General features: G+C 39.4%; 2 protein-coding genes across 5 annotated transcripts in view; one reads left to right on the top strand and one right to left on the bottom strand.

Moving 5' to 3' along the window:
* The window catches only part of NUFIP1 (nuclear FMR1 interacting protein 1), a 45,771-nt gene extending 38,612 nt beyond the window's left edge, over positions 1–7,159 (bottom strand). Inside the window, exons 1-5 of the mRNA XM_008145556.3 lie at positions 6,704–7,159; positions 4,166–4,248; positions 2,760–2,858; positions 1,544–1,606; positions 501–577 (exon numbers count right to left, since the gene is read on the bottom strand). Of these exons, the coding sequence (XP_008143778.2) occupies positions 501–577; positions 1,544–1,606; positions 2,760–2,858; positions 4,166–4,248; positions 6,704–7,115 (734 nt within the window). The 5' untranslated portion in view covers positions 7,116–7,159. The remainder of the gene's footprint in view (positions 1–500; positions 578–1,543; positions 1,607–2,759; positions 2,859–4,165; positions 4,249–6,703) is intronic.
* Positions 7,160–7,222: 63 nt separating this feature from the next.
* GPALPP1 (GPALPP motifs containing 1) overlaps positions 7,223–22,999 on the top strand; it is a 33,698-nt gene continuing 17,921 nt past the window's right edge. For 3 of the 4 annotated variants that reach the window (XM_054719813.1, XM_054719812.1, XM_054719811.1), the window contains exons 1-6: positions 7,223–7,422; positions 11,978–12,110; positions 12,811–12,921; positions 16,181–16,289; positions 20,299–20,430; positions 21,297–21,461. In XM_054719813.1, coding sequence (XP_054575788.1) covers positions 7,335–7,422; positions 11,978–12,110; positions 12,811–12,921; positions 16,181–16,289; positions 20,299–20,430; positions 21,297–21,461 — 738 coding nt within the window. In that variant the 5' untranslated portion in view covers positions 7,223–7,334. The remainder of the gene's footprint in view (positions 7,423–11,977; positions 12,111–12,810; positions 12,922–16,180; positions 16,290–20,298; positions 20,431–21,296; positions 21,462–22,999) is intronic. The other variant, XM_054719814.1, reaches the window with a different exon arrangement.

Raw genomic sequence — 22,999 nt, 5'->3', positions numbered from 1 at the left:
GGAAGGAAGAGGGGAGAGATAGAAACACCAATGATGAGAGAGAATCATCGATTGGACACCTCCTGCATGCCCCCCACTGGGGACCTAGCTTGCAACCTAGGCATATGCCCTTGACCGGAATCAAACCCGGAACCCCCCAGTCCGCAGGCCAAGGCTCTATCCACTGAGCCAAACTGGCTAGGGCCTATAAGTCATGTTAAAAAAAGATAAATATGCAAAGTTCATCAATAGGAGCACAATATAGGATGTCTAAGCTAAGAGGCAGAGCAGATACCAGATACCTTATTCAAAGAAGGGCAAGATATTCTTGTAGACAAATGAGGAAAACTATCCCCAAAGTGGCAGGATTTCAGCTGGGCTAAAGCAATGAGCAGAACTTGAAAGAGAGAGGAGGTACGATTTTCTAGAAGCAGCAGCTTGAGCAATGTCATTATTTTTAAGTACTCAGCCTTACCACAGTAAAAGAAAGTTATTTCACTAGTTCTAAACTCTTTACTCACTTTCTTCTTTCTTCTCTCCATCTTGCAATCTCATCTGGAGTATCTAACTTGATCTTCTTCATACCAGGAGCATGCATCTAGGGGGAAAAAGCCTGCTGAACATCAGGATGCTTATATATGCTTTAGACTAAATCTTAACATTATGGGGGATAATGGAGACTCTATACCCCCAAATTTAGAACTAAGTAAGTGGATTTTATCCAACCTTATTATGACTTTTCCTTTAAAGAAAAATGTCCTGTATATTTAGACTAGAGGCCCGATACACGGGCGAGGGGCGTGGGGGGAGATGTCCCTCAGCCCGGCCCGCGTCCTTTCTGTCTGGGACCCCTTGGGGGATGTCTACCTGCCGGCTTAGGGGAGCGGGCCTAAGCCAGCAGGCGGACATCCCCCAAGGAATCCTTAGTGCTGCCATGGAGGCAGGAGAGGCTCAGCTTCTGGCTGAGTGGTGCTCCCCCTGTGGGAGAGCACTAACCACCAGGGAGCAGCTCAAGCATTGAGCGTCTGCCCCCTGGTGGCCAGTGCACATCATAGCGACCGGTCGTTGTGCTGTTCGGCCAATTTGCATATTAGGGTTTTATTATATAGGATAAGTGCTATTGATAAGAAAAAAAGGAGTAACATAATTTTGGTTACAAAGTAAATGCATCCACTTTTCAACTGACATTAAAGACCCAAATTAATGACTTAACAACCAAAATTGAGAAAAGCAGCTAAAGAAATAATGAATACACAAAATAATTTGAAGAAGCATGGTGTAGAAAAACCACTATAGGAGTTAAAAAACTCAAATGCAAGAATCAGTTTCTGAGGACCTGGGCAAATCATTATTATATCTCTTAAATGGGGCCAATATTTATCTACTTTACATAGTTGTTTGTGAGGATAAAATTGATTAATAGATATAAAATTGCCTTACAAAGTACTGCATAAATATTAGTTATTTTTAGGCTATGTAAAATGAAGAGCTAGTGAAGATAACAGATCAACGAAATGAAAAGAGCACATACTGAAAAAACACAAATAAAACCACAAGAACTTACATTTCTCCAGTGGAATTGGACAATCTTCTCATGTGCACTAAAAGAGCAATCTACTTCCGGACACTGTAAGAGTAAACAAAAAAAGACTATTCAATGTTTTCTATGTTAAATATACCCATTACTACATATACAGATGTCTTCTAGTCATATTACATAGTTATCCCATCTATATGGTGTTGTCACTCATAGTTATGTCAATAGCAAAACAAAGATCACTTCAAAACAGTTATTTAAAAAGAAATGACAGCCCTAGCTGGTTTGGCTCAGTGGATAGTGTTGGCCTGCGGACTGAAAGGTCCCAGGTTCAATTCCAGTCAAGGGCACATGCCCAGGTTGTGGGCTCGATCCCTAGTAGGGGCGTGCAGGAGGCAGCCGATCAATGATTCTCTCAATATTGATGCTTCTCTCTCTCTCTCTCTCTCTCCCTCCCCTCTCCTTTTCTCTCTGAAATCAACAAAAATATATTTTAAAAAGAATGACATTTTCAAAGTATATAGTACAGTAATACATACTATTTACTTTATTCCTAAAAGTAGGGGCATTTCTATAACCTCAAAGAGAATCTTTTCCAAACTAAGAACTTTCTCTTTAATTCTGCTTCTCAAATATTCTGGTTAAAAAAAATTTAAGTACTTAATAAGGTCCAGACCATCTTTGGAGTGTGACGGGCCATGGAAAATTAGAGTGTGATTAAATGGCCAAGGGCAGCCTTAGAAGGAAAAGAACTTACAAAGGTGCACAAGCACCTGGAGGGGAGAGCCAGCCCTCTTACAGAGCAGAGGCTCCCACACATACTGCCAGCTGCCAGGCCTTCCTTCTTGGCTGCCATCTTACCTCTTCCTGAAGCAGTGGGCTCTGCACCCTCAAACTCCGAATCCCCAGGGTCACTGTCCCAATTTATCAGGTCATCAAACATTTCTATCAACTATAAGCTTTTAAGGGAAAGAAGCACAGAATTTCTACCAAATAATACCCATTTTGTTAAATTATTTCAGGATAGCCTGGCTAACATGGCTCAGCGGTTGAGCATCAACCTATGAACCAAGAGGTCACGGTTCAATTCCTGGTTGGGCCACATGACGGGGTTGCAGGCTCGATCCCCAGTAGGGGCATGCAGGAGGCAACCAATCGATGATTATCTCCCATCATTGATGTTTCTCTCTCTCTCACCCTTTCCCTTCCTCTGAAATCAATTAAAAAAAAAACAACAACCTACCTTCATATGTTCAGACATGTGTTTATCATACTTTTCTTGATTTTTGAAACCACGATCACAGGTATCACAAAAATAGTGGAAAACTGGTTCTTTTCTTTTCTGCAAACAAAAATGAAGAGGCATTAGGCTTTCGGTGAAAAATCTTTCATCAGTAATAAAAATATAACTATCCTTCTAGTCATACTTTGATTTTTCACATAATCTTTATACATGGGAGAAACTCCTTAAGACATTACTAATAAAGGGATAATGCTGTTTCTTTCATTTTAAGCAAAGATATTAGGACAAGTCAGGCACAACAAAAAAGTTTAAAAATGAGTAGAGCTAATATAAAAGTGAATAGCCCTAGCTGGTTTGGGTCAGTGGATAGAGCATCAGCCTGTGGACAGAAGGGTCCCAGGTTTGATTCCAATTAAGGGCACATGCCTGGGTTTCGGGCTCGATCCCCCGTAGGGGGCTTGCAGGAGGTAGCCAATCAATGATTCTCTCTCATCATTGATGTTTCTATCTCTCTCTCCCTCTCTCTTCCTCTCTGAAATCAATAAAAAAAAAAGTGAATAGCTTGCAAAGTGGTAACCTAATTAAGATTTACTAGAGCATACATCAAGATGACCTAGAAATAAGTATTTAGTGTAAAAACAGCATTTCATCTTTTAGAAAAAACAATCATATATGTTTAAAACTACAGTAGGGGAAAAAACAATTATTTAGGTAAAGATTAGTTATTTTTTATACCAATTTGCTATTTTATACTTAAATATAAGACAAAAAAATTACAATGAGAAACTCTATAGGAAATATTTAATGTTGAGATGTTAATAAATATAGTTTCTCACAATATTTTGTTAATATTAGCTACATATTTTCATGCCAAAATAAAGAATCTTACTCAACTTATTCTAAACTAATAACATTATTTATATACTTTAAAAGTTGAAAGGCCAGACTGTAACCATCAGAATAAAGCAAGCCTATTTTAAGACTTGGTTTCTGAACATAACCAAGAGTTATTCCTCTTTATAAAACATTCAAAAGATTTTTAATTCCATCACCCCTACCAATCTTCTAGTAATATACATATATAATTTATATATTATATGTTTTACTTCATTGAGGTTTAATAACATTTACATTTATCTACAATCCTAATTCTCAATAATACTTACTCCTGACACTGTAATGAAATGAATTCAACGTTTCCTTTATCTATAATTTTTTATTAATTTCTCAAAAAGATTTCACTTGAAATTTTTACTTAAGCTAAGATCCTTAAAGATTTTATTATAGCAAGTCTCCACTGTGTCAATAATGGGTGCAAAACGCTAAGAGAGTTACGATAGAAGCACAGATATGAAAGAGTAACATAGGAACCAAAGTGTTACATTCAAGAATATCTTAAAAAATACCTTTTTTTTATGTTTTCTACTGGGAGGGAAGTTGAAGTCAGTAAACTTTGCATCATATTGTTGTGGAAAATAAGAATGTTTAACTGAAAAACAAAAAGAGATCCATAAATGTTTGCAACTAAACAATTATTTCAAGTTTTATTTGCTGTAGCATATGTCACAAATACTTGAGTTAAAAAGTGGTAAACTGCCCCCTCTAAGAATAGTAGTTTGAACAAATTATCAAAGATTAAGACTAGTCTATCAAATAAACATTTTTCAAATTAATACATGGTGGTAAGATTAAGTGTCCATAAATGCTTTAGGCATGTAAGCAATGGACAAGCTAATCTGACAAAATTCAGATTATTTCAGACATTATGTGCAATAATGTAGTATTTCAAACATTAGAAATGTAAACAGTACATTATACAGCTCTTTCAACATCAATTTTACACCAGAATACAACATCGTGAAATACTTTTTCTCCTAAATCAGTGGTTCTCAACCTTTCTAATGCCGCAACCCTTTAATACAGTTCCTCATGTTGTGGCGACCCCCAACCATAAAATTATTTTCGTTGCTACTTCATAACTGTAATTTTGCTACTGTTAATGAATCGTAATGTAAATATCTGTGTTTTCCGATGGTCTCAGGCTCTACAGCAGCGGTTCTCAACCTGTGGGTCGCGACCCTGCTAGCGGTTCTCAACCTGTGGGTCGCGACCCTGCTAGCGGTTCTCAACCTGTGGGTCGCCACCCTGCTAGCGGTTCTCAACCTGTGGGTTCCGACCCACAGGTTGAGAACCGCTGCTGTAGAGCCTGAGACCATCGGAAAACACAGATATTTACATTACAATTCATTAACAGTAGCAAAATTACAGTTATGAAGTAGCAACGAAAATAATTTTATGGTTGGGGGTCACCACAACATGAGGAACTGTATTAAAGGGTCGCAGCATTAGAAAGGTTGAGAACCACTGACCTAAATCCTTTTCCTTCCCTATTGCCATGATCCAACTCTGAAGCCCTATCTTTCACCTAGATTACTGTACCAGCCTCCCAAATTGTTTGCCAGTTTCTTCCAACAGACCCTGCACATTGACATCACAAAAATAATCCTCCTATCATCACAACTCTACTCTAAATCTGCAAAAGTCTTCCTAGAGCCCTTCATGAGATCCTGGTATATTTTCTCACTCTTTCCCCACACCTTTCACATACTCTGCTTCAGTCACACTAGAACACTGTAATCTTCAGAACTCTCTTTGTACTGACACCTCTTTGCCTCTGCCTTAAAAGTATCTCTTCCTAAACATCTCCCAAGAAATTTCTTCCAATGCCTCAACACTTGGAAATCACCTTTTATATGCCTCTATCACCAGTCACACTGTATGGTGATTTACATTTATGAACCATCTCACCTGACTTAGGACTGCCTTAGGCACATTCATATTCCTAGCATTTGGCACGGGATAAACACTGATTTAGATTCAATGTAATGTAAAAGGAATTTTATGCTAAGTTGGAGAATAGTGAACAATATCATGTCTTTAAATATGATCAATATGCTGATGACACCTATATGTACAACTCCAGCCACAAATCTCCCCTGAAAGTACTAAATAGCTAACAGCCTATTCAACATCTCTACTTGACACACATATTTCAAACTCTCTCCTGGTCTTCTCTCCAAATCAGCTCTATCCACATTCTCTCTACTTGTTTGGCAAAAAAAACTATTAAGTTATTCGTATCTCTTTACTTACAGCAAATGGTTTTGGTCCTACCCTACCTTCAAAATATATCTAGGATCCAACTACTTCTCATCACCTCCTGAGCCCCACCCTGGTCCAAGTCCCCGATATCTCTCACCTGGAAAACTGCAATAACTTCCTAACTGGCCTCGCTTTTATTCGATTCCTATTGGTAGTCACATTAATCCTTTAAAAACACAGATCAAATCATGTCACTCCGCTGCACTCACTACCCATATCACAACAGTAAAAACCCAAGTCCCATCAACTACAAAGCCCTCACAGGTCTGCCCTATCCCCAATTTTCTACAATTCTACCCCAGGCTCATTCCTCTTTAGACACACTGATCTGTACAGTTCCTGCCTCAAGGCCTTTGCAGTTGCGGTTCGTCCTACCTGTATCCCTATTCCCCCAGAAGTACCCACGGGTCTGATCCTTCACCTTCTTGAAGTCTTTTCACAAATGTCACCTTCCTTATGACTGACACTTAAAACTGCACTACCTACCCTTCTTTATCTCCCTCCGCAGCACTCACTGCCTTCAAATACACCTTCATTTTGTTTGTCTGTTTTCCTACACCAGATGTTTCCTACTTCATTCCCAGTTCCTGGTACATAGCTGGAATTCAATAACTAACTGCTAAATTGAATGAAAGGGCAAGGAAAACATTCCTGTCGGACAAATAGTGAGACATGAATGATCAGACTCCCTAGCGTGCAGCGCAAAATCAGAAGGGGGTGGGGGGGGGGGGAGAAAAACTGAAGAGGGACGAAGGAGAGGAACGGGAGGAGTAGCAGCCTACCCGGAGTGTTGTGGGATGTCTGATGCGGAGGAAAACTGCTAGGAGGCGGTCTCCAGTGCCAAGATGTCGAAGCCTGGAAACTCCAGGAAGGCTGGCCGTTGATCTGAGGCTGAGAATCTAGGCGGGACTGGGTGTCGAAGAGAGCCTGGGTCCCGGGAAGAACCTGGGCGTCGAAGCGCGGGGGCGCCTCGGGGAGCGCCCGGGTCTCCGCGGCGGGCTGCGCCTCAGTGGCGGGCTCTGACCCCGCGGCGGGAGGCGGCGACGGAGGCGGCGGTGGCGGCGGCAACATGGCCCAGAGCATCCATTTGTGCTGCAGCGGGACCGTGTCGCTCAGAGGCCCCAACGTGGGGATCCGCTCGGGGGCTGGAAACCACCCCGCGGGAGTCACGAACCCGCTAGCCGGCTCAGCCATGCTAGCCTCAGGCTGGGAACCCAGCGTGCGAACTGGAGCCGGCCTTTCACGTCACTTCCGTCCGCGCGAGTTACGCGGCTCAGCCAACCACAAGCTGAAACGTCATCGGTCAGCGCCGGGAAAACTTCCGGCTTCTGCGAAGGATCGCAGGCTGATTAGCAGGAAGGCTTGGCTCTGTGTATATAGACTTGCCAGCGTGATCAGTACCGGCCACCGCGCATGGCGAGGGATCTGATCGGGCCAGCACTTCCGCCCGGCTTCAAGGCCCTCGGGGCCGCGGGGGACGAGGAGCGGGACCCCAGCCCCGGTAAGCTGCGGCGCGTCCCGCCGGCCGGGCCCTCCCGGCCCTTCCCTGCCCGCGCAGCGGTCTGAGTGCCAGTGAGGCCTGGAGAGCGGGGGAGTGGGGAGTGGGGTGCTAACTTTCCTTCCCAAGCCGTACCCGTGGGGGAAAGGAGGCCGTGAGGGCCTCAGAAACGAGTTTCGGCCCGGTAGTTATTATAATAGTGATGTGTTCCCACTTAGCGTTACATGGCTGGACGCTTTGCGAAACTGTCAATGCACATTCAGTCAGTTAATCCTCGTAGCAACTTTGTAAGTTAGAGATTATTCTTGCTGTCGAGGAAAGAACTTGTCCAAGCTTACAGAAGAGTTTTGTGGAAACCAATATTTTTATTGATTTCAGAGAGAGGAAGGGAGCGGGACACAGAGATAGAAATATCAGTGATGAGAGAGATCATTGATTGGCTGCCTCCTGCATGTCCCCCGCTGGAGACCGAGCCCCGTGATCTGACCCGTGATCTCCCAGTTCATGGGGTCGAGGCTCAACCACTGAGCCACAGCGGCGGGGCTATTTAAGCCAAATCTTTGTGGACATGCCCCGAATAAAGATCTGAACGGATTGAGAAAATGCTCTAAAGAAGGGCAGTTTTGCATTTCTCTTGATGTATTTAGTATCAAAGGGAAAAAAGTAAGGAAGGTACATGAAATCCACTGGTGGTAGATTAAGGGGGTGGGAAGCAAAGCGGGGAAATCTCTAGGATTAAATAAAAAGCAAAGTGAAGAAACACTTTTACATTGGTGTGTACAGGATAGTCACTTAAAATTTATAGTACATCAAGATGGTATGCAACAAGATAACAAAGAGCGCTCCTGTGTTCTCTGGTGGTCCTGTCCTCTGGTGCCTGCAATTGTGCCTTTGAGGGGTCTAGAAAAGAAAATTATGTATCATTTCAAAGGTATGTTGTCCTACGTTCATAAGAACCATGGACAGGGCTCACTTAGGGTGAAGATTGACTTTGCTAAGGAAGCTATAGGCCTGGGGTGTGACTACCTTCTATGACCTGCCCAGTAGGAATTTCTGATCAGACCTGCCCAGACGTGGCCCTCAGTGACCTTGTCAATGTTATTACAGAGCCCCCCTTTTTGAACACATTTCCATGTTACAATTGGGGACACTGAGGCTCAGGCTGTTACCAGATCACACAGCTAGTAAGTGGTGGAGCCCTATTTAGAATGAGGTCAGTACTCCGTGTCTTACTGCCTTCTGATATACAGTGTCTCTGGCTCTTGGAGAAGATGCCGTGCTCTCTAGCCTGACCATCCATCCTAGCTTCTAGTTCTGTCATTGCATCTCACACACACAGCCCAGTGCTCAAACCAGTTAGAGTTTCTGGCAGTTCCTCAATTCTCTAACCTCCTTCTGGCTTCACTCTGCACTCAACATACTTGGCAAACTCCTACCTCATCCTTGAAAGCCCTACTTAAATGGCATCTCAGTGAAGCTTTCCAAAACTCTCCCAAGCTTTGTCATGCCTTCTTCTTTACTCATGGGGTTTTTTCCCTACTTAATTACATCATGTATTTATCACATTGTTTTCGAATAACTGGTTGGCTTATCTGTCTCCACTATTGCACTGTAGTCTTCTGGCCTTAACATAGTAGCACTTTGTATTTGCCAAGTAAGTGCTTTTCAGACTCCTCCATGCATATCTATCTCCTTTAATGTTTGCTCTAATTCATAGCCTGGTTCTGACACTATAGTTGGAAAAGAATAAAGCTAAAAGAGTAACTCTCCCATTTCTCAATCTAATTTTTGTTCTTGGACTACCAGGAGGCCATGTTTCCACCTAGAGTAGCAACATTCAACCTTTTTCATCTCATAACTGTTGGGTCACTGGATATGCGTATATTCATTCATCTTTAGTAGATTCTACCAGTTTCCAAAGTAGTACCAGTTTACACTCCCACCAGCATATATGAGAATCCTCATTCCATATTCTCACTAATACTTTTATCTGTTTTTAAAATCTGATGATTTGTAGCAATATCTCATAGTAGCTTTAATTTGTATTTTTCTGGTGACAAAGTTGATCACCTTTTCATGGGTTTGGTTTTTTGTTTTTGTTTTGTTTGTTTTTTGTTTTGTCATTAGGATATGTGTCAAGTCTTTTGCTCATTTTTTCTTTGAGATGTCCCTTTTCTTACTGGTTTGTAGAGTTCTTTATATAGTCTGGACAAAAGTCATTTTTCAGCATGAATCTTTTTTCAGAGATGTGTGCTGCAAATATTTTCTCTAATTCTATGAGTTGCCTTTTGATCTCTCATTAGTATATTATGATGAACCTAAGTTCTTAATTTTCATATATTCTGGTTTTTTAATTTAATTTACATTTTATTGAATTTATTGGGGTGATACTGGTTAACTAAATATCACAGATTTCAGGTGCACAATTCTACCACCCATCATCTGTACACTACATTGTGTGTTCAACATCCCAAGTCAAGTCTCTTTCCATCACCATTTATCCTCCCTATGCCCTCTTCCACCTCCCCCCAGCAATCACTACACTGTTGTCTGTGCCCATGAATTTTTTCTCTCTCTTTTTTTTCTTTTTTGGTCAATCCCTTTACCCAGCCCTGCAATCCCCACCCAACCCCCCATAGATGTCAGCCTGTTCTGTATGACTCTGTCACTATTTTCCTTGTTGGTTCATTTTGTTCATTAGATTCTACATTGAGTGAAATCATATGGTACCTGTCTTTCTCTGTCTCATTTCACTTAGCACAATGTTCTCCGGGTCTATCCATGCTGTCACAAAGGGTAAGATTTTCTTTTTGTCAGCCAAGTATGTTCCATTGTGTAAATGTACCACAGCTTTTTTATGCATTCATCTACTGATGGACACTTGCACTGCTTCCAAATCTTGGCTACTGTAAATAATGCTGCAATGAACATAGGGGTGCATATATAGTATTCTTTCAAATTAGTGTTTTGGGTTTCTTTGGATAAATTTCTGGAAGTAGAATCACTGGGCCATATGGCAATTCCATTTTTAATTTTTTGAGGTAACTCCATACTGCTTTCCACAGTGACTGCACCAGTCTGCATTCCTATCAACAGTGCACAACAGTTCCCTTTTCTTCCCATCGTTGCTAACATTTGTTGTTTGTTGATTTATTCATGATAGCCATTTTGACAAGTGTGAGGTGATATCTCATAGTGGTTTTAATTTGTATTTCTCTGATGATTAGTGACATTGAGCATCTTTTCATATGCCTTTTGGCCATCTGTATGTTCTCTTTGGAGAAGTGTCTATTCAGGTCCTTTGCCCATTTAGTAATTAGATTGTTTGGGGGTTTTTTTGGTGTTAAGTAAGTTCCTTATAAATTTTGGATATTAAGTCCTAATCAGATATATCAATGAGCATATTCTCCCCTCCAGTGAGTTGTCATTTCATGTTGTTGATGATTTCCTTTGCTGTGCAAAACTTTTTAATTTGATGTAGTCCCATTTGTTTATTTTTCCTTTTGTTTTTTGCCCAAGGAGATATATCAGAAGAAATATTGCTACAAGGAATGTCTGAGATTTTACTGCCTATCTTTCTTCTAGGATTTTTATGGTTTTAAGTCTGTAGGCCATTTCGAATTTATTCTTGTATATGGTGTCAAAAAATGGTCTAGTTTCATTTTTTGCACGTATCCGTCCAGTATTTCCAACACCATTTATTAAATGGACTATCTTTACCCCATTGTATGTTTTTACCTCTTTTGTCAAATATTAATTGATTATAAAAGCATGTGTTTATTTCTGGGCTCTCTATTCTGTTCCATTTATCTATATGTCTGTTTTTATGCCACTACCATGCTGTTTTGATTACTATGGCTTTGTAGTATAGTTGGATACCAGGGAGTGTGATTCCTCCATCTTTGTTCTTTCTCAGGATTGCTGGGACTATTTGGGGTCTTTTGTGTTTCCATATAAGGTTTTGGAGTATTTTTTCTAGTTCTGTGAAATACACCATTGATATCTTGATAGGAATTCGTTGAATTTATAGATTGCTTTGAGAAGTAAGGACACCTATCCATGAACACAGTATATGCTTCCACTTATTTGTATCTTCTCCCATTTCTTTCTTCAGTGTCTTATAATTTTCCCGAGTACAGGTCTTCTACATCCTTGGTTAATTTATTCACAGGTATTTTATTCTTTTTGAAGCAATTGAAAATGGGATTGTTTTCTGATAATTCATTATTGGTGTATGAAAATACAACTGATTTTTAAAATATTTAGTTTGTATTCTTCTACTTTACTGAATTCAGTTCTAGTAGGTTTTTGGTGGAATCTTTAGGTTCTTTATATACAATATCATGTCACCTGCAAATAATGACAGTTTTACTTCTTCCTCTCTAATTTGGATGCCTTTTATTTCTTCTTGTACAAAAAACTGGAGCAAATAAGATTAAAGTCCATAATAAAAGATAGCCAGTCAATGCCATGAATTCAGAAAAGAAAGTATAGAATGTCAGCTGGGGCTTCATTGAAACAGTTGTGGCTAGTTATGACATACACGAGAAATCTCTAGTTGCAGGACCAGCTCTACCCCCTAATTATAAAAGCAGTAGTTCAGAGTCATCAGACAGCGATGAGGACAGTAATTCTTTGTACGGAGAAGGAAACCAAGAATCTGAAGAAGATGACACTGGTCCACCTGCAAGGTCAGTCACTTTCTTAATCCAAGCTTCAAACCTGGTATACATTGGCTGGAACAGATAGCTAGTGAGGGGGATAGCACATCTGCATTTATACAAACAGGAAGAAATCATTTCCTGTGGCATTTCCTCATGAACTATACATTTTACAAAGACATTTATTTTAATAGTACATAGATGTGGAGATATCTAGAATTTCAATAAAATTCTTATAGAATTTGTCTTTAAGGTGTTATTAAAGTGACCAAATATTCCAAATAAACAATAGGATTTATTCTTTTAAAATTACATATGCAGTGTATGAGACAGAATAGCAGCATAAAACTTTTCCTTAAATAAGATTAAAAGCTAACTTCATAAACTTTTTGCTCAGAAACATCTAGCAAACAGACTACTATTTGAAACTTCATGAGTAGAATCTTTAACACCACAGAAAATATAGGAAATTAATATATTACTGCTGTAAAAATAAGTAACCAATCTCTTAACCATTTTAGGCCAAAAATAAATTCCAGGAAAAGATTAGTAGATGACTTACTGTGGTATTTGTGTGTGTGTGTGTGTGTGTGTGTGTGTGTGTGTGTGTTTAATTTGGCAAGATTAATTTCTTATTTCAGTATTTATACAACTATTTGAAGTTAAAAACTAAAATTCTTGTGAAAAAAATGTTTGACATATGCATAAAGTTTCACTACCATTTCTCCAGGAAACAGAGGAGAAATCAAGATGATGATGATGATGATGATGATGATGATGAAGGATTTTTTGGACCAGCCCTTCCTCCTGGATTTAAAAAGCAGGATGATTCTCCTCCGAGGTGATAATGCATAATATTTCAGGCCAGTCTTTTCTAAATATTTTAACTAGTGCCTGGTAGTTCATTAATGAGTTTTCTGTGATTGTTTTTTACTTACATGTTTTTATAATATTTGAAATTCATGTAACACAAATAATTATTTAAACAAGCTTTTAAATAATCTTTTAAATAAAAATGATTATAATAAAATTTCCTATAATTATTTACATGTTTATGGCACTTTCATAATTTATAGAACCTCCTCATCTTTTATTTGATACACAAGTGTTTTGTGGTAGGCTGAGTGGAACATTATCCTTCTTTCTCCTTTTTTTAAACAGATAAGGTTGCACACACAGTAAGTGGTACACCTGGGGCCTAGAATCCTGGTATTTGACTTCTAGCCCAGACTTTTTCATTTCACATGTATATATACATACACACGCGTGTGTGTATCTTATATGGTGCCTGGCACAGAGTAAGCTCATAGTAAATGTTGATTCCTATCTTCTTGGAATTGCAAAATTTTGAAATGCTAAATATGAAATTGCACAACAAATTGTTTATAATTCATAATACTATTAACCAGTGTAAGAGCAAGTTAAAAAGAAAAGGCTGTTGTACATATTATATTCAGAGTTTATCATCACATTTGTCAGCTCCTTGTTTTCAGAAATAACAGGGATAGACAATATACTGTCTGTTTTTGTATGGCCCCAAGCTAAGAATGATCTTTAAAGGGCCATTAAAAAACAAACACAAATATACAGCAGAGACCCAAATGTGGCCCTCAAAGCCTAAAATTTCCTCTCTGGCCTGTTATAGAAAATTTGCTGAGAATATAATACTTCTTTTAGGAAAATAAATTATTAGATGTATAGCAGTATCTTTTTTGAGAATTATATTTTGACAATAATAAAATACATGTGTAAAATAAATAGGTGGTAGCATATAATGTAGGCAGAAACCTTTTATACAGCCATAACATGTCATGATTATATTCTTTTACTATATTTTAAGATTTCATGTACCAGTAATTTTATCTTTACAAATTCCCTGAGGCCAGAGAATTAAGCCTTAATTGCATTTGTAAATATGCTAATAATTGTACTCAGGAAAAAAATCCATGGAGTACTTCTTATGATAACTAATTTGATCTTTCTAACAGTGCCAAATTTCCCTGTTTTTTATATACAAAATTGATTTGGCTCAAAGAGGCTTTATGAACCAAGACAAGAGGTTATGAAATGGCTAGGATCAGAACCCAGACCTGATTTTCAGCACTGTTTTTCCTCAGCCAGGAGGCTTGTCTGGGAGGCTCTATTTGAGGACAATGCAATCTAGAAAATTCAGCTTAGAACTTCATTCCCATCTTGCTTGTTAATAATGGCTCAGTGACAGCTCTGGAAAAAGACATTGGTATGAAAGAAAGGATAAAGAAACTTGAAAGTATGAACAAGAGTAGAAAATATCTTACATTTTTTCTCTATACAAAGTAAAGTTTTCTCTTTTTAAGACCCAGAATTTAGGCAGTTATCCCTTCTGGACTGATGGCAGTTCCCTCAGAATATGGCAGTTTATTCTGAAAACAAGGAGCTGACAAATGGCAGTTTAAAAGAAAATGAAATTTTCATTAAGTAGTCCAGGGTTCAGACTCCAGCTCTGCCACTATAGTGTGTGTTGCCCTTGAGCATTATTTTGCTCACCTAGAAAATGGAGTGACTTATATCTGGCAAGGTTATTTTATGGAAGCAAAGTTATGCTGGTTGACATGTGGTTAGCACAGCAACTTTTCCTTTTTTTCAAATGCACTTTTTTCTATACACTGCCACATCATTTTCAGATTAGTGAGGACAAGGCTTAGATTTTTGATACGTGTAACCTAAGTTACTAACATCTGTTGTGTGCATGTGCGGTACATGTCCTTCAAACTCAGTTTATACTTTAGAAGTTTGGACTATAATTATAATGCCCCTAACGTATTTTTCAGTGGACAGTGAATATCGAAACTGAAAACCAAGGCACAAAATAGAAAAACATCTTCGTAGGCTTTAGTCCATAATAACAACTCTTTTTAATTACCATTTTTATTTAAAACTAGAGGCCTGGTGCACCGGTGGGGTCCCTCAGCCTGGCCTGTGGGGATCAGGCTGAAACCGGCTCTCCCACATCCCCCGAGGGGTCCTGGATTGCAAGAGGGCAGTTCTCAGGTGATGCACCCCGGAGGAATTGGGCTCCCTCCTCTCTGGTTCCAGGTGCGTCACCCGAGAACCGAGAACCGCTGCTGGCCAGTGACCGCAGCTTGGCAGTTCCTGCATTGAGCGTCTGCCCCGTTCTGGTCAGTGCGCATCATAGCTACCGGCCGATCAGCTGGTTGGCCGGTCAGCCAGTTGCTTAGGCTATTATATACCTACTAGTGACCCGGTGCATGAAATTCGTGCACGGGAGGGGGTGTCCCTCAGCCCAGCCTGCACCCTCTCCAATCTGGGACCCCTTGGGGGACATCCCTCTCATAATCCAGCACCACTGGCTCCTAACCGCTCACCTGCCTGCCTGCTGATCACCCCTAACCACTCTACCTGCCAGCCTGATCGCCCCCAACTACCCTCCACCCCCAGCCTTCTTGCCACCAACTGCCCCCCCTTGCCGGCATGATTGCCCCCAACTGCACCCCCAACCGGCCTGCTCACCCCCAACTGCGCCCCCTGCTGGCCTGATCGCCCCCAACTGCCCCCCTGCCAGCCTGCTTGCCCCCAACTGCCGCCCCTGCCAGCCTGATCATCCCCAACTGCCCCCCACTGCTGGCCTGCTCGCCCCCAGCTGGCCCTCCCTGCCAGCCTGCTCACCCCCAACTGCCCCCACCGCCAGCCTGATCACCCCCAACTGCCCTCCCCTCCTGGCCTGATCGCCCCTAACCACCTCTGCCTTGGCCCCGCCACCATGGCTTTGTCCAGAAGGTCTCCTGGTCTAATTAGCATATTACCCTTTTATTAGTATAGATAGAGATAGCTCTTTTAGGAAGTGGGTATACGCCACTGCCATAAAGATTGAGAATTACAGGTTTAGTATCTAACCATTGACTAACAAATAGAAATAAAAATGCAAAAATTAGATTTTTTAAATATTAAGTGGAAAAATACTAAATTATAAATAAAAATAATATGTTAAATTCTCATCAACATTTTTTATTTTCTGACTTTTTATCATTTTTGTGAATTTTATTCTGAAAACTGCTTTTTAAAGTCACGGGAAAATGATAAAGGTACATTTTATATTTCAGGCCTATAATAGGTCCTGCATTACCACCTGGTTTTATTAAATCTGCACAGAAAAGTGACAAAGGCAGAGATGATCCAGGGCACCAAGTATCATCATATTTCAACTCTAAGGTTTGGAAAATTTTTGTTTAAAGGATAAGCTGTAACAAACTCAAGACTTTACATAATTTTTAAATAATAGTAATGACTACAGTTATTTGACTCAAATGTGATGTAAGACAGTCATATTCAGATTAATTGAGGATTATAGCATAGGTAGATAAATCAATTATAAGACCTGAGATTCTATTAGAAAAATAATATGTAATGTTGGAAGGGTATTACCTTTTCATGATAATCCTTAAAAGGAAGCTTCAAAGTGCTAGAAAATAGAACATGATGAAAAATGTAAGGAATTAATGTGATCTGACCCAGAACAGAGAAAGCTGAGGAATTTTTAAATAATGATCTTTACCTTGGAATTAACTCTCTCCTACCTAGCTCTGGTACCTGTATATAGCAAAGGCTCTGGCGGATAAGTAATTTTATGAAAAGATAAATCAAGTGATTTTGGAGTCGAGAGTGAAGGCTGTTTTCTTGTTGAAAGCCAGATCTTCAACAATAGCTGAGATTTGTACAGTGCTTTATAATTTTTAAGGCATGTTACTCATATGGATATTATTTTTATCTTCTCTACGTTGTTATGAAATAGGTATGATCACATCTTACAGATGCTAGAAACCAGAAAAATTAGCTAATATACACAAGATTGCACAGTTTGTACTTATTAAAGCCCCAGTTCTTATGCCTTTAAATCACCTGTTCACTCTGCTATTGTGTGGCTTCCTGTATGTTTATCTTTATTGAGTATTCAACAGTTACACTGAGGTTGTTATTAAAGGAAATACTATGCAGTGGTTAAGATCATGAACTTCAGAATCATTTATTCATTCTTTCACCAATATTATAGAGCTTCTACAGTGTGTCAAGCATATAGTCACAGAAATTAATCTGTCAACAAATTATTTTGTTCCTACCTACAAAGACATTCAGAATCCAGCCACTTCTGTTACCACCCTGGTCCAAATCAACACCATATTTCACCTCTTTTATTGGTTTTCATGCTTTAGCCCTTATTCCTCAATTACCTCTTCTCAACACAGCAGCTAGAGTTGCCTGGATGAAACAAAGTCAGATCATGTCACACACTCAGGACCATAAATTGTTCTTCCTCTGCTTAAAGCCAAAGTCCTTACAGGGCCCTTTACAATCTGGCCTCCATTAGCTCCGTGATTTTCTCTCTATTTTGATCTGAACACACTGGGCTCCTTGCCATACCTTCTCAAATAAACAGGTAGGCGTCTACCCCTGAGCCTTTATACCTGCTAAATCTCTCCAAATTGGTCTTCCCTAGGTATCTGTGTCTTGCCTCATTTTTTTTGCTGGACTGTCACCTGAAAGAGGTTATTTCTGACCTCCTAATTTAAAATTGCTAACTCCTTTTCCCTTTACTTCTATCCCCTTCCCTCCTTTAATTTTCTCCATAGCATTTATGACTACCTAAGATACCATTTACTTTACTGCTTCTTTTTGTTTATTATTAACTTCTCCCCGTGAGAATATGAGTCCATTGAGGACAGAGATTTTGTCTTATCTCCAGTAGACATTCAAAGTATTTGCTGAATGAATAAGTCAGACACAGTCCCTGCCCTCATTGCTTAGTGTAGTGGGGAATATATACAGTAAACAAATACTGCTTAATATGAGTGATTCAAAAGGTGAGACAAAATATAGTGGAACCATGACAGGGAAATCTAATCTGAAGAAATGAGGAAGTCTTTTTCTCTGAGAAAATGTCTAAACTGAAGATTGATGAGTAGGAACTAGCTTAGCAAAAAGGGCAGGAAAGATTGGTCCAGAGAGGACAGATAGCTTATTTGAAGACAAAAAAAGTACGGAGAGGGAGAAAGGGTTTTAAAAACTTTAATATTGGGGGAAACCTAGGGGGAGCCTGGAGGGGGTTAATGGGGAGAAAAAGGGGACATATGTAATACTTTCAACAATAAAGAATTATTTAAAAACAATTAGTATGGTTAGAGTGGAGAGAATGAGGAAAGAGTTAAGGGAGAGAGGTAGGCCAGAGCTTTGAATCCTAGCTGAGCTTAATTTTCTTATTAGTAGCATACAGGTTATTATCTTATAGAGTTATTGTAAGGATAAATTAGAACAGTGGGTATTTAATTTATAATAATAATAATATTACTATTAGTATTATTACCACCTCCACTACTCATGCCATGAGAGTAACTTGGAAGAATTTACCTGAGTATAGGAATCCTTTCTAACAAGGTGGTTAAATATAGGAATAAATTATCAGAGGTAGGACTTCTAGCCATATGGAAGACTGAGCTCTCACAGGTTCAGGCTAGGCTTTGCCAGCCACATCACAAAGGAGTGCTGGGGGGAAATAAGATTGCAACAAAATTAATACACTGCTAAGCTTAAAGAAAGGGAAAGCCACAGACGCTAGTGACATTGAGAGAATTCAAACAGAGCAGTTAAACACGGTTACACAGCAGAGGGCCGCGTAGTTTTAGAGATTGCACCATAGCATACCTGTTCAAGTTACTCTTGGCTCTGAATTCTTTGCATTGGAATTTCCCTCCTTTTTCTGTTTTCATATTTCCTCAAAGAGAGGCTTCTCTTAGACTCTCATTCATAACATAATACCCCCAAATTAAGGCATACATAATAATAATAATGGTTAACATTTGTTGAGCCCTTGCCACAAACCAGACACTGCAAAGTACAAGATAAACTCATATTTGCATAATTTACTTAGATTTGCATAACATATAAACTTAAGTTAATCCGAAAAACAATCCTGGGGGATAGTATGTCAGCTAGAATGCTTTTAGCTGCAAATAACAGAAAATTCAACTCAAAATGGAATTGTCTTAATTTATGTAGTTAGCAAATGGGTTTTTATAATGTCCAGGTTGGTATATAATCTGTGTTCTCAAAATAAGGAAAATGTGTTTCATACATAATAAGAGGTCTAGGGGTAGGGTCATTCCAGGGTTTGTTAATTCAACAGCTTAATGAGATCATTGATTTTTTTTCCCCATATTCTCTATCATCTACAGTTAACTCCCGTTAGGCTGACCCCTTATATATCAGGAAGCCGGCCAGAGTGCTAAGATTCACATGCAGATGGCAACGTCCAGACAGAGAAGGGGAATGGCCCCTGTCCTGTATCCCTTTTTTATTTTATTTTGTTGTTAATCCTCATCCAAGGATATTTTTTCCACTGATTTTTAGAGAGAATGTAAGGGAGGGAGAGAGGGGGGGGGAGGGAGGGAAGGAGGGAGAGAGGGAGAGAGAGAGAGAGAGAGAGAGAGACAGAGAGAGAGAGAGAGAGAGAGACAGAAAGAAAGAAACATCGATGTAGGAGACACATTGCTTGGTTGCCTCCTGCACTGGGGATCGAGCCTGCAAACGAGGTTTGTGCCCTTGACCAGGAATTGTACCCGAGGCCCTTCAGGACTGGGGAGGGAAGCCTTCCAAGGTTTCCCGTAGACCACTTCTCACATTTCTTTGATCACATGGTCAAGAGAAATAAAACCAGAGTGTTTGGCCTAGAATTACCAACATTTTCCCTCGGGAATTAGAGAAGATCCCAGTTTCCTGAGAAGAGCATGGTTTCCAAGAGGATGAACAAAACTAGTGTTCTCTTAGCAACAGAGTAGTTATTAGTTGAAGCTGTTATAATCCCATCAGAAGGACAAAACTGAGGCCTAGAAATGTCAAATTACAGGCCTAAGGTCATAGGCAAATTGAGGCCTTGCAGCACAAAATATAAACCAGTAAGGTACATATTTTCTATTGTATTTCTGAATAAAATAACTCACCTTTTTTGTTTTTTAAAAATTAACTCATCCAAAATACCAAAATGACTTAAAACCTAGATTGGATTTGGGTTTATGATTCTGGCTTCTCATTTTCAGTTTAGTGTGTTGGACAATGTATTGTTTGCTTTTTTGTTTTATTGTCTCTAAGTAATTATGTCAATTAAATTTTAAGTAATTTGGGATCATATTCTATAACCTCTTGGTTTAAAGATGATGTCTTATTTCAAAAGGAAACAGATAGCAGTGAAGATGAGGACATTGTTGGACCAATGCCTGCAAAAGGACCACTTAACTATAGTGTAACCGCAGAGTTTGATAAAAGAGCCCAGAGAATGAAAGAAAAACTGACTAAAGGAGATGATGTAAGTTTGAAATATACTCTACTCTGAAAAACAGACTAAATTAAAAATCTAAATTTTAAAAATAGACATTAAAAAATACATATACAGGGTTAGGCAAAAGTAGATTTACAGTGGTGAGTATGCAAAACATGGTTCATTCTTTTTTTGTTACTCCTCACTCGAGAATATGTTTATTGATATTTAGGGAGAGAGAAAAACATCCATGTGAAAGAAACATTGATCAGTTTCCTCCCCAACTGGGGATTGAACCCACCCCTTTCATTGCACAGGATAATGCTCCAACCAGTTGAGCCATCCAGCCAGGGCTAGTTTATTCTTCTATTGTTGTTGTTGTTGTTAATCCTCACCCGAGGATATTTTTTCCCATTGATTTTTAGAGAGTGGAAGAGAAGGAGGGAGAGAGAGGTAGAGAGAGAGAGACAGAGAGAGAGAAACATCAATGTGAAAGAGACACATCAATTGGTTGCCTCCTATAAGCACCCCAACCAGGGCCGGGAATCAAACCTGCAACCCAGGTACATGCTCTTGACCGGGAATCGAACCGGCAACCTTCAGGTAATGGGCCAATGCTCTAACCATTGAGCACACCAGTCAGGGCTTGTATTATTATTTATTGTATTATTTTCCATACAAAAAACTGTTCCTCTACTTTTGTCCCACCGTGTATATGTAACAAGTATGTATGTATACATATAAAGAAAATTTGGGATCTGGGTAATCCAAAACTATAAAAGGAAAAGACTGGCAAATTTGCCTACTGAAACAGTTGAGTATGGCAAAAGATAAAGTCAAAAGAACAATAAATTAGATTTTAAAAATTGGTAAAATAATGATAAAAACATCAGTTCCTTTTGTTTCTCTTAAAGGATTCAGCTAAACCCATTACAAGGGAGTCCTGGATGACTGAGCTTCCTCCGGAATTGAAAGACTTTGGTCTTGGGCCCAGAACTTTTAAGAGAAGAACCGATGTCAAATCTGGAGATCGATCAGTGTGGACAGATACTCCCGCCGACAGGGAAAGAAAAGCCAAGGTGGAAGTGGTTGTTCACGTATTTCTGTCCATGTTGGCTATTTTAGAAAGGCGTAAGGCAGAATTATTTAACCGTACTATTTTGAAAATTATGATTCCGAAGGGAAAATACAGATTTCCCCTTGAAGGCAAGTTGGAAGGAAGGAAAGTGACACCATTTGCTTACCATTTCCCAATAAATTGTATCATTCAAATCTCTAGAAAACTCTGAGACATGGGTTTATTGACTTAATTTTATAGGAGAAACTAACCTTTATGAGGTCAGTGTTTCTGGTATTACAATGCTGGTAAGTGATGAATATAATTCCATGCTAGACGTTTCTAACTCCAAGTTCTTAGAGTTAGAAACTCCAAAACTGGTCCTTATACAGCATCAAACTATTTCCATTACAAGGTATCTTTTAAAATATCTTGGGGGGAAAAACAAAGCCACAGATTAACCTAGATCAGTGGTCGGCAAACTGCAGCTTGTGAGCCACATGCGGCTTGTAATACATTTCATTAAATTTGTAACTGTATAGTGAGGGATGTTAACTATTTTCATTCTGTAACTATAAATTGTGTTATAGTGTAATTATAATTAGCTGCTCTGTTGACTAATGACTTTGCTGACCACTGGGATAGGGGCTTAATCACAAGGAACAACAACAGCCTGTAATTATTGGAATTGAGAGTCTAGGTCAGTGGTCGGCAAACTCATTAGTCAACAGAGTGGAAAACTGCGGCTCGTGAGCCACATGTGGCTCTCAAGCCCCAGTTTGCCGACCACTGTCCTAGGGCAAAGGAAACCATTACAATGATTACAGGCTGTTGTTGTTCCTTGTGATTAAGCCCCTATCCCAGTGGTTGGCAAACTCATTAGTGAACAGAGCCGCAGTTTGCCGACCACTGACCTAGATAAATGATGCATAAAGACTCTTGTTACTATCAAGATAGGCAAGAAGCACTTGCATTAATAGTGCTAAAGACAACAAAATAAACAGAAAAAACCAAGCTCATGGGTCTAGAGAACAGATTGGTGGTTGCTTGCGGTAGGGGGCGGGCAAATGGGTGAAGGGGTCAAAGGTACCGATTTCCAGTTATAAAGTGAGTCAGTTCTGGAGATGTAAGGCACAGCATGGTGACTATAGTTAATAATACTCTGCTGCATATTTGAAAGTAGTTGGGAGACTGGATCTTGAAAGTTCTCATCACAAGGGGAAAAAATTTGTAACTGTATAGTGAGGGATGTTAACTAGATTTATTGTGGAGATCATTTTGCAATATATGCAAATATCGAATCATTACATTATACACCTGAAACTAATATAATGTTATGTCAATTATACCTCAATAAAAAAGAAGCACTTTTATCAATACATTAAATAATTTACAAAATATATACCCAAAGAAGTATGCATAAAATACATCATTATCTTACATTTTTCTTTTCTTTAATCTTTTCTGTTTATTATGAAATATTCCATTGTAAATTAGGAGTTGAACCAACATCCTCCTTAAATTTACTCCATCCAAAGGTTTTAATTCCCTTAAGCTATC

Source organism: Eptesicus fuscus, chromosome 8 (genome assembly GCF_027574615.1).
Source record: "Eptesicus fuscus isolate TK198812 chromosome 8, DD_ASM_mEF_20220401, whole genome shotgun sequence".
NCBI classification, from domain to species: domain Eukaryota; kingdom Metazoa; phylum Chordata; class Mammalia; order Chiroptera; family Vespertilionidae; genus Eptesicus; species Eptesicus fuscus.
Note: the sequence above shows the minus strand (reverse complement) of the source record. Positions and strands in the feature narration are given on the sequence as shown.